Here is a 12,030-nt window from a genome sequence, read left to right as displayed (position 1 = left end):
GAATTTTTCTGTATGAAACTGTATATTTTAATAATGAAATGGAGATCTTTTTTAAAGGTTAAAAGCTCATTTAATTTTATGTCTTATAGGGTTTATACTGAGTACAATATTGCATAATTGTATTAATTCAACTGTAAACCTAAAATTTTACCGCCAATTTTGAAAGAGATGCATCTTAGGTCTGGAAATTGTTATTGAATATGTCAATGCTGTTGTAATGAAATGCTTCTTCTAAGTATGTGGTTATTAAATAAATAATTTAAAAAATACTGAAAATCTAATGTATGAATGGGTATGGGTTTATATATTTAAGCATAAATTTTTCTTCTATTTGACCAATGCTGGATAGAAATGCTTATAGAATTTGTTAAATAACCTCTCTCTCTCTCTCTGTGTGTATGTGTGTGTGTGTGTGTGTGTGTGTGTGTGTGTGCATGCGAGAATACCTGTGTGGACACAGAGTTCAAAGGAGGACATCAGGTGTCCTGCTCTGTCACTTTCCATCTGATTCCCTCGAAGCAGGGTCTCTCATGGACCTGGAGCTAGGCTGGCAGCCAGCAAGCCCTGGAAATCCTTCTGCCTCCACCCCCATGTGGCCACATCCAGCTTTCTGTGTGGGTGCTGGGAATTTCAATTCACGTCCTCATGTTTGCACAGCAAGCAGTCTTGCCCACAGAGCCATCTCTCCAGCCCCCTGTTACACACTATTCTTAAAAAGGAGCATGCTAAAGTAGATTTTTTGACTCTAGGACATCAGTAAATATATTTGGCTTGGCAACAGTGATATCCTCTTTGAGTGTAGTATATAAGACTTTCAAAGGAACAAAGACTTAAAAATGCTATTTCTTTTTTTCCCTTTTTCTTTTCTTCCCTTCCATAGTATTGGGATTACAGGTGTGAGGCCCACACTCTCAACATATCTGTTACTTGTGCTCCTGTTTCTGGCTTTTTTTCCTATAAGAAATGACTTAAGGGCCCCTGATCATTTTACTGGGGTTGTTAATACACAATACCACAGATTGATCGTTTAAAAACAGAAATGTATCTCCTCACAGTTCCAGAGGCTGGAAATGTAACATTAAGGTGTTGCCAGGTCTAGTTTTTCCGAGTCTTTCTGGCTGGCAGGTGGCCATTTTCTTGTGGGTTCCTCATTTTCCACTTATCACTCCAGTCTCCTGTCTCTAAAACCTAGTCCCTGTTGGAGGTTTCTGGGGTTAGGGCATGGGTACAGGACCTTGGGAGAGACACAGTACATCTCACAGCACTTCTAACAAAGCTTGGGCCCTTTGTCAGGTGCACCTGGGTCAGGTCAAGGCCAGATCACTTTTAACTCTGTGACCTTCCCAGAGACATCAGCCAACCTGGGGTTCAGTCTCCACCTCTGTGAAGTAAGGACGTGGTAGTTACACCTTGTCAGCTCCCTGTAACACATGTAGGGCAATGTGTGTGCCCATGGGTGCAACAAATACATCTTTAGAATATTGCTTTATTTTTGTGGATCTTGAGCTATCTGTCTTTCCACTGCCTGTCTGTTGGGTTTGCCTGCAGCTGTGCTTTCTTGATTTAATTGACCCTGCGGTTAAAAAACCTGAAACCTGGGGACTCTGACATCTTCTTCTGGCCTCTGAGGGCACTTGCACTCATGTGCACATGCCCACATGTATATACACACACACATACACACACACACAATTAAAAATAAATTTTAGAAAAAAGACACCTGTGACCCAACAGTTGTCTTGGGAAGGCAGAGCACGTATCACCTCCTGGGATTCAGCTCTCCACACTGGTTGACAGATTTCATTTATTCGTTTTTGCTCTTTTTCATTATAGTCTAGATATAATGCAGTATTGACTGACTTTGGTTTAGTTTGGTTTGGTTGAGACAGAATCTAATGTAGCTGAGACTGACCTTGAACTGCTGATCCTCCACCTTCCAAGTGCTGGGATGACAGACATGCATCACAAAGCTCAGCATGTGTTTTTATGAAATAATCCCTATATAAATGCGTAGTTTGTCACCCTTCAGAAAACAAAAGTGCCACAGATTTGTCTGAGTATCTGTGATTTCTGACAATAACTACCCAATTCCTAAAAGGAATTGCTGGTGATCAGTATCTTAGACATGACATTGGCTTAACAGCCCCAGAGGTGTGAGGAACCCAGACGCCTTACAGCAAAGGGAAAGGAAAAAGCTTAGAGTGCCTTCCAGCCCCATTCCTAAGCAGGTGTCAACAAACCTTCTCTGTAAAAACTTGGAGAAGAGATGTCTGAGGTTGAGTGGCCCTATGGTTTCCATAAAAGCTATTCAACTCTGGCTAACAGCAGCCATAAAGGACGCATGAATGACAGGATTGGCTGAGGGCAATAAACTTCTTACACACCATGAGATTTGATTGGTGTCAAACTTTACTGTGTCAAAAGATCCTTTTTATTTTAGATGTTTTTCCCCCAATTAATCAAAACCCTGAAAACCATTCTTACGCAGCCTATACAAAGCTGGAAGGAGAGGTACCACCAGACCGAGGAGCTATGCCCCATCTCTCATTTATCCTAGATGATCATAGACACTGGCTGCAGATAATGGCACATTTTTCCTACTGATGACAGTTTTAAAACTAAGGATCTCCTTATGACCGTCTCCACCCTCTCTTTTTGAAAACCACCAATGCTTAGGTAGTTACCACCATGACTAAATCTAAACCCACACCCAAAACAGTCAAACAACTCTTCCTTGGACACTTTTTTTTTCTTTTTGATTTTTTAAATATTTTTTGAATTTTTTCAAATTTCAAGAACTTATTTTGATGGTGTTTCAATCTCCTCCCCTATCTGTATCCCCTTTACAACTCCCCACCTAATTTCATACACACACACACACACACACACACACACACACACACACAAACTTAAAGAGTCAGGTTTGTGTCCCCAAATGTCCTTCGGTATAGGTTCATCCACTAGAGCCTGGTTAACTACAAAGAGTCTCACCCTTAAATAAGAATGACTTTCCCCCTCCCATCTGAAGCCAATAGTTCCTCAGAAAGGGTTGGGATTTCTTACCCACTTCCTCATGTCTATGCTGAAATTTTGTCTGGCTTGAGCTTATATGGGACTTGCGCATGCTGTCACTATTGCTGTGAATTCTTATGAGTAACTGACCAGCTGTCTAGAAAATTCTGTTTCCTTGTGGTCATCCACCTCCTCTGGCCCTTACAATCTTTCCACCCTCTTTTTGATTTTTTTAAGGCAGGGTATTATTCTGCAGCCCAGTCTGAACTGGAACTTACTCTGAGGCCCAAACTGGCCTTGAACTCCCAGCAATCCTCTTGCCTCAGCTTTCCTAGTATTGGGATGAACCACCCCACCTGGCTTTCCTGGACCCTTTTTAGTTAAGAGTGTTAAAGTACCTCTTCATGTAAGAATAGACATACCAAGAAAAGGCACTTGGCTGTAGATGACAGAACAGACCCTGTCATATGGACCCCATACTCCCGAAGAAGAAAAAATTAAACACAGCTTATACACTGTCTAATCTCTGTGGTAGAAACACAATATAGAAGTTACATGGAGGGGGCAGTACTTACAGAAGCTCCTTGGAAACAGGAAGTACTGAGGTTTCTTTCTCTGTGCCTCCCTTCCTTCTGAGAAGCCCAGTTTGGGCACCCTTCTGTTCTCACAAGATTCCAGGATGATGTCCTGATATCTCACTAGAATCTAGGGTGATGGCTTTCAGTGCTGCTCCTCCTCATTTGTGGAATGAGAAGAAGCAGGCAGGTCATTGCTCTTTTCCCCTGAGCAGGGCTCTCCCTCCCTCCTCAGTAGACCCTTAATCCAATGGAGCCCACCCACACCCAAAGGGTGGGAATGTCCTTATGTATTGCCAGAGCTTCCGTAACACACAAGCTGATAGAAAATAAATGTGTTTCCCTTGTCGGTTTGCCTAGTGTTACTGGTGCCTTAGCCATGAGCCTTGCAATGGTGGGAAACCATCACCTTTTCTCCTCTACCAGGGGAAATAAAGATACTCTCAATTACATGCTAGGAATAATGTGCTATGCTGCCAATACTGGCCTCCTATCCGAGTAGTAACCAGGCCTGGCCATGCTTAGCTTCTAGGTCAGATGATAGCAGAAAGCAGTCAGGGTGGTATGGCCATAGACCACTGCTGAATCAGGCTGACCTCCGGCTCCTTCCGAAAGGGTCATGAAGACTTTACTCAGTTCATGTTAGCAATGGAAGCTGATGCTGCCAGGGTCAGCACACTCATGAGTCTGTGTTACAGTGATGGCAGCCAGCAAGCACACCTTTTTGGGTTTTGCTGCTGTCAGGTTTAATTTTTGGAGGGAAGAGTCACACAAGTTTCACTACATTGTCCAGGCTGGCCTAGAAATCACAGCAATCCTGCCTTAGCTTCTCCAGTGTTGGGACTACAGGTCTGCACCACCACACCCAGCAGGGATCTCCATGGCACCTACTTGTCATTACTATTCCAGAGATGACAAGAGAAGTTGACACTGATGAACTGGCTTACAATTCACTTAACAATTGCTCTGAATGGGCTAAAAGGGTCTGTTTTGTAAAGTACATGACCAATAACCACCTTAAGGAGGAGGGATGCCACTGCATCTGAGGTTCTGCTTCTCTTCCAGAAAGAAAGTGTCTTAGCAATGAAGTAACCACCTGGAATTTTCACATTGTCTGCAGAACCATTTGGAAGCCATAGGGATATCAAATGTGTGCTATGATGGTGTCGGTGCAAAATCAACAAAGAGGAGAGAGCCTTTGACTCAACAACAGTCTATTCATAACAAAAGTTCACTGATCTGTTGATTTTACAAACCAAGAGTCCCCCTTTTTTGTCTGGTTTATCCCTAAATGCCCTTGCTCTCATTTCTTAAATGAACCCTTGTTTCTTCCAGACTTTCTTTCTCTGGAACTACAATGCAGCCTGAATACCAATAATAAAGCATCCACCCCTGCTGCCCTTTATTCTAGGAGCTGCAATATCTCCTAATCAAAGGAGACACAAGTATTTCCCAGAAGACATACGATCTGAACTTGCTTTGGACACCTAATTCAGTATAAAAGATATTGTGATTATACGTGAGCTTTGTCCAGACAGGAAACCCCACCTGGGAAAAGCAAACACATTCTCTTCCTTATGACCTTCCTCCCCTGCCTGTCTCCCAGGCCCCACAGAAGCTGCTATCATCTTCAAACCCTCATCCAGCATTGAGAGTCAGTTGTGAAGTTTCCAGAAGCCAGCAGAAATATTCAGTTCTATGGAGGAGGAACGATTTGCACTTTGGCACAAATAGAATCCAAAAAGAAACTGGCTAATCTGAGGCGAAAAGCTGGGCGAAGACAGCAGGGGTGATGTTGAAATAGAATCTGAAGTTTGGGCATCAGAGAAGCAAGCCTTCCTGGGAAAGTGAGCCAACAGGTTTGTCTTGTTTGGGTATCCTTTTAACACAGTTTTAAAAATACCACAGTACAGGCAAGCACTCTCCACCTGTTTGTTACAGGATATAGTTCTGTCAGTTCAGTAACTCACCCAAGAATTTTGCAGTCTGGACAATGCATGGTTACTTCTTATTGAATGATTGATAAAGAGAACCCACTGGCCACCGTCAAAAGAAGTTGTTCAGGCCTGGCCTGGGAGGCAGAGGGGGACAGGATGAAGAAAGGGTTGGACTATCCCAGATGATGTTGAGTCACCTGTTGAGGTGAGGCTGGGGCATCTTGGTAAAACTCACAAGTCCCAGATTCTGGAGTGTCCCAGGGGAACTGTGTGACCTTGTGCCTGACAAAACGGACCATTTTAAAGATTGGATCTCATGCATAAAAAAGAAGGAACTGTGCTGGCAGCCTTTGAGATTTTCTCCAGCTGTCCATACACCTATTTATATCTCCACCCAGACCTGAGTGCCTCACTAGCAGTGGCTGAGAAAAACTTGGCTTGCCTTCATCTATTCTAGTGCTGTGCAGCCCCAGGGGCATGGATGTATTTTGCTCCCAGGACACAGCTGGATTTCCGAGCTCCCTACAGAAAGTGGAACCTCAAAGTTTACTGAGAGCCCCAAAGAGCTGAATTATAAATAACTTCTGAATGGGGAGCAGCATTGTGTTGGGCCACAGGCCCTGTTTTAGTACCTCTTTCCCTCCCACCTTCCTCCTGCTCTGAAACCTCATGGGCCTGTATGCTCAGAGGTCACCTGCCAAGAGCAGAATGATGTCACTCCACTGTCCCCAAAGTGCCTCCAAGGTCCAGAGGGGCTGAAATACAAATATCTCTACAGGAAGGAAAGGACAGCACAGTCTTAAAGGTGACCCCTTCAGGTGACCCGTTCAGATGTCATTATTGAATTCCTCCAAGGAGCCCTGAGCGCTCTGGGATGGGGCCAGGAGGAGGTTAAATGCCCTTGGAAGATCAGTTACTCCCAGTTATCCCCCATTAGATTGCCAGATGTCACTGATCCACCTGCCCATCAATCTCAGGGTATTCCACAGTTATCAAGCAGCAAATGAAGCCCTCCAGCCGCTCAGGCCAGGGGCTAGGGACCACTCCCCAAGAGTTACAGCGGTGACATCCAAATCGGGCTCCCAGGTCACCTAGCTGGCTGAGGGCTGCGGGTCACCGCAGAAGGCCAGAGACGCACGGGACAGGGCTGGAGAGGCCCGGGCGCCGCGGGGACAGGAGCCTGGGGTGCTGGGTGGGGCGAGGTGCTGCGGTGGCCTTACCTGTGGTGGAGAGCACCGTGCTGGCGAAGAAGAGCGCGGAGGTGAAGTCCCAGTTCCAGTTGCCTGAGGCGTTGCTGAGCACCGACACGCCGTAGTTGCTGGCCTCCAGCACCCGGCCCAGGAACTGCTCCAGCTGCGGCTCGGACAGGCATCCGTGTTCCTCCAAGAAGCGCCGCTTCAGCTTGCGCAGCTCCTGGCGTAGCAGGTCCTCGTAGGGCAGCTCGACCGACGAGAAGACCACGGCCCCGAACACCAGGTAGAGCAGGTAGCCGAGCACCAGGAAGCCGAAGCACCAGGCCGAGCGGTGCCGCTCCACCAGGCGCACGCAGGAGCTGCCGGCCAGGGACTGCAGCATCTTTCCCTTCGCCAAGGCCGAGGCCCCGCACAGCCCAGCCAGCCCGGCTCAGCGCGTCCTCCCGCCGATTGGCTCGCTCCCGCAGCGCTCCTCTCCCCTTTTCCTGGTTCCCTAGTAAATATAAAAAGCCCAGATGATGTGGCGGTGACGTGGTCGCCGGCTCAGGTAACAGAGAATCCCGGCAAACTTGGCCTGAGCTCTGGGCTGCACAGCCTGGCTCCGCGCGCCCCCTATCTAGGAGCCTTTTGCCTGACCCGGAAAGTGCAGGCTTGGTGGCCCCAGACCCCTGGCCCTGGGTCACCAGCAAGGTTGCCCGGCAAACTTGCAACCTGCTCCCCCGTGCAGTCACTAAATCTGAATCTGATCTCTCTCTCTCTCTCTCTCTCTCTCTCTCTCTCTCTCTCTCTCTCTCTCTCTCTCGTTATTCCTGTTTCCCACGCATTTCTGCCCGATTAAAGCCACTGTCACCAAATAGCAAGAGCCATATTCTGCCTTTCTGTCTTGTTGGTTGGACATCTGAGTCATTTGGTGCCAGAGATGGCGAAGATACCAGGAAACTCCCTCTGAAAGGCACCTTGAAATCTCTTCCAACCCCCCTGGCCTGGCACAAAAAGGACCTGAGAATGAGGAATGGTTTGGGGTCAATTTATGAACCTTAATAATTTAAAGCAAAGCCTGGATTCCAAGGTACTTCATGGTCAGGGGAGGGAAATGCTGTCAAGGCATGCTGAGTACCTGATGGTGGATGAGATTGTAAAACCGGGTATTGCACTTCTATGGAGACGTGGCTGTGTGCGACCTCTCTCAGTGAGATGTCCTAAGAAAAATAGTCATGAACATAAGACTGACCATTACAGTGTCTGTTATGTGTCTGTATCATAGTCACACATGAAGGTGTGTATACGTAATTATATGCACAAGTAAAGAATTAAGAACATTCTAAACACTCCAAAATAGGGGAATGGGAGCTAGGAAGATGGCTCAGCTGGTAAAATGCTTGCTGCTTCAGCATGAAGACTAGTTTGGATCCCCAGTACCCACATAAAAAGTTAAATGTGGTGACAAGAACCTGTAACCCCAGTAGTGGGCAACAGAGGCAGGAGACACAGGAGCTTGGCAGTCAGCTTGTTTTGTTGAACTAGTGAGTTCATATTCAATGAAAGCGATTGAAGAAAACATCTGATCTCAATCTCTGCTTTCCACATGCATGAGCTCACAAGTATACACACGTGAACACATAAATATGCATACAACACTCACACACACACAAACAGGGAAGTGGTGAAGTAAGCTCTGCTACCTCAATAGTACGGATGACATAGAAGCCTTTAAAACACTTATTTTAAATATTTTTGTTATTATTTTGTGGTGTGTGTGTGTGTGTGTGTGTGTGTGTGTGTGTGACAGCAAAGGTAGGTTTGTGCCATAGTACACACATGGAGGGCAGAGGGTAACTTTCAGGAATCAGTTCCCCTTTTGGGTTCCAGGTACCAGACTCAGGTAGTCAGGCTTGGCAGGCACTTTTACCTGCTGGGTCAACCTGCTTGCCCAGATGACATATAACCTTTAAAGATGAGTTTGGAGACTGAGGAGGCATAAGCAAACCTGCATAGAATCCCAAATATTTATATTTTGTATTCTAAAATAGAATTGTCTCTTCAAAACAGATGGGTTACACAGAAACAGAGTGCTCCCGGAGGTTGTCTGTGGGGGATCTTAGAGAAGCAATTTTCATTTTAAAAATATTTTTCAAGTTTTCTACAGGAGATATTTTGCAATCAGAAAAAAAAGCATTGAAAAAAAACCAAATTGCTCAAGTACTTACAATCAATCCCTCACTGAACATCTGCCTGTGTAACAGAAGTGCTTTTAAAAAATTGTATTTTGCATTTTCGCAGAAACACGCATGAAAACATGTAGAAGACTCGTCAGTGGTTTTTAATTTTAGTGAAGAATTTCACCTCCTGTCTTACTCAGAGACTGAAGCCATCCCTCTCCTCACTGTATTCAGAGTCTTCTTATTGGTAATCCATTCTTTCCTTCTTCCCCTCTCTCAAGCACAAATACACCTTTAAATTTTTTTTCCCTTTAATGCTTTCATTTTTTATTTTTTGTGTATGAGTATGTTACCTGCATGTTTGTTAGTGCACCTGTGTTGTGCAATGCTCTCAGAGGCCAGAAGAGGAGGATGCCCTGGAACTGGAGTTACAAACAGTTTTAGCTGCCGTGTGGGTGCTGGAATTTGAACCCAGGTCTTCTTCAAGAGCAGCCAGTGCTCTTAACTGCTGAGCTATCTCTCCAGTCCTCAAACATACTTTCTTATTTTCTAGATGGAGCCACTAGCCCATCACGCTGAGTCCGCAGTTTCTGGGGCATTTACCATCTGCCAGTGCTCAGCTGTATTTGAGAACCTGAGTCTTCCTCCTCTGCCCATACCTTTTCCTACAAATGAGCTCAAGTCTCCATCTAACACTGTCCTCTGAGGTGTTCTTTAAACTGTGCTAACCTACCCTGTCCTGAGACTGTCTCTTCCTGGAGAATACCTCAGGGTCTACAGCTTGCCCACTTCCAGACTGTCCCACTCTACTTTCTGTGCCTGCTTGAAGATACGAATACACAGCTTTCTGCTCTTCCTCCTGCCATGCCTCCCCACCATGAGGGACTCTTATCTCCCTAGAACCTGAAGCCCAAATAAACTCTTCCTTCTATTAGTTGCCTTAGTTATGGTGTTTTATCACAGCAACAGAAAAATAACTAATACAGATACAGTTCATCACGGCAGGGAAGGTATGGCATCGGAAGTGAATGCTTGTTCACATCTGGACTAGTTAGGAAGCAGAGAAAGGACGTGAAGCAGAGGAGGCTATAAACTCAAGACCCCCGCCCCCAGACCACCAGTGATGCCACTTCCTCCAGCAACGCCCCACCCCCTAAAGGTTCCACAACCTCCCACAATAGTGTTGCCAGGTGGGGACCAAGTGTTAAAACAGGTGAGCCCATGGGAGACATTTCATATTTGAACCATGACCCTTCCTTAAGTTTTCTGTCAAGGATTCTGTCACAGTGTCAAGAAAAGTTAAGGGGAGGCCCTCTAAGTCTCTGTGATTCTATCTTCTGTGAAGTGGCCATGATAACTGTATCACTTAGGGTTAGGAGGATAAATGAGAGATTGCTTGTGAAGTGCTTGGCATCCTGGTGGACACAGAAAAGAGCTCTATAAATCTCTGTGAAATTACAAAGTGACAGGCACTATGCTCTTTTGCTCTCACAGAATCTGTAACTCACAGTATGGCACCTGGCACAGAGTAGACGTGAAATAAATATTTATAGAATAAAAATAAGTGGAGGAATCAGGAAGAGTCCAAGGGCTGGAAATGGAGAACTGGGGAAGGGGACCCATGATAGGTAATCTTTATTGTCGACCAGATTTCAGATCACCTAGGAGGCACATCTCTGGGCACGTCTGTTAAAGGTGATTCCAGAGAGTTTTAACTGAGGTTTAACTGGAAGACTCCTCCTGAATGCTGGTCCAACAGTCCATGAACTGGGTTTCCCAGCTAAAAAGAAGTGGAGAAAGTAGGAAATGAGCTGAGCAGCAGCATTTGTTTCCCTCTGCTTCCTGACTGTGGATGCAATGAGACCAGCTGCCTCATGTTCCTGCCACCATGCCTCCCCCACCATGATAGACTGTGTCTTCAAACTGTGAGTTAAAAATGAATCTCTCTTGTTATAAGTTACTTCTTGCCAGGGATTTACAGCAATAAGAAAAGTAGCTGACACAGGGCTGCTCACTGGGAGTTTGGTGGGAACAAAGCAGCTTTGATCCGTTGTCCCCTCAAGCTGCAGCATCTTCTGTTCACTTGTGAACCTTCTCAAGTCTTCAAGAGCGTCACACACTTCTGCTGCCTCTGTCTTCAGGAGCGTCACACATGCTTCCATGGTCTCTTTTCTTTGGAGTCACATCTTTGCCTGGAATGAATAATTTTCTCTTCTCTGGTCATCTTCTGTCCAATGGCTGCCTGCTCCAGGACAGCTTCCCTAGTGCCTGCTGTTTCTGACCTTGAACTCTCAGAGTGTCCATGGAAGGTCATTTATATAGTGCTGTGCGTCTTGCCTTGTAAGGTTACTTTTGTTTCTAGGTCTCTTGCTCTTGGCTGAAGTGCACAGAAGGTTCTCATGAAAGGACTCAGAAAAGAATTGAGACAAATAACCAATAGTGTCCACCACAGAGTAAGGAGGAAGTGGGAACTGCAGTTGATCCAGTGGCTTTTATTTCATCAGTGAAACAGGAAGTGAGATGATGCTTAGGGCAGCTCACAAGATGAACAATGAGCAGTGGGTTCGAGGCAAAAAAAAGGAGAGAACCGACTATAGAAACAAAGTGGGAATTCTGAAATATACCAAAACACCAGTGAAATCAGAGACTACGGATTTTCATAGTTAATGATCCGGTAATAATCAGATCTGCCATGTTCTTCGGTATTCTTGACTAGGTGATGTACTAAGAGTTGGGAAGGGTGAAGGAACCAGAGAACTGAAGTGTTTCTTTACAATATCAAGGATCATGGTGTCCACACCACATAGGGAAGGGAACGAGGGCACCGTGGGGCCAAGAAATCAAAAGGAAATGCAGAATTGACTGACTGCTGCTCCTCCTGAGGTAGGGGGGTAGTTACACTCAGAATGTGGGAGCCAGGGATGAAGGGAGCAGAAATCACATCACAGGTGGATTAACCACTTTCGCCTCATTATCCCCAAATGCCTGACTCAATTGACTTAAAGGAGGACATGTCTATTTGGCTCAAGGTTTCAGATTTCATGTCTTAATCATCTCCACTGATTTTGGTGAAGCAAGCATCATGGTGCCAGGAGCACATGGCAGAGGCCACTCACCTCATAGCAGATAGGAAACATACAGAGAGAGAGAGAGA

General features: G+C 45.6%; 1 protein-coding gene across 1 annotated transcript; it reads right to left on the bottom strand.

Moving 5' to 3' along the window:
* Positions 1-6,637: 6,637 nt before the first annotated feature.
* On the bottom strand, positions 6,638-7,780 carry LOC103743129 (potassium channel subfamily K member 1). Its single transcript, XM_008844348.2, has one exon. The coding sequence runs from the start codon at positions 7,097-7,099 to the stop codon at positions 6,638-6,640; it is 462 nt and encodes a 153-aa protein (XP_008842570.1). The 5' UTR covers positions 7,100-7,780.
* Positions 7,781-12,030: the final 4,250 nt, after the last annotated feature.

Source organism: Nannospalax galili, unplaced genomic scaffold (genome assembly GCF_000622305.1).
Source record: "Nannospalax galili isolate Female #2095 unplaced genomic scaffold, S.galili_v1.0 scaffold422, whole genome shotgun sequence".
In the NCBI taxonomy this organism is placed as follows: domain Eukaryota; kingdom Metazoa; phylum Chordata; class Mammalia; order Rodentia; family Spalacidae; genus Nannospalax; species Nannospalax galili.
This window is presented reverse-complemented; position numbering and strand designations above follow the sequence as displayed.

Bases quoted from the DNA above. Each gene is read 5' to 3' on its own strand.
- LOC103743129 (XM_008844348.2), bottom strand. From the start codon at position 7,099: ATGCTGCAGTCCCTGGCCGGCAGCTCCTGCGTGCGCCTGGTGGAGCGG.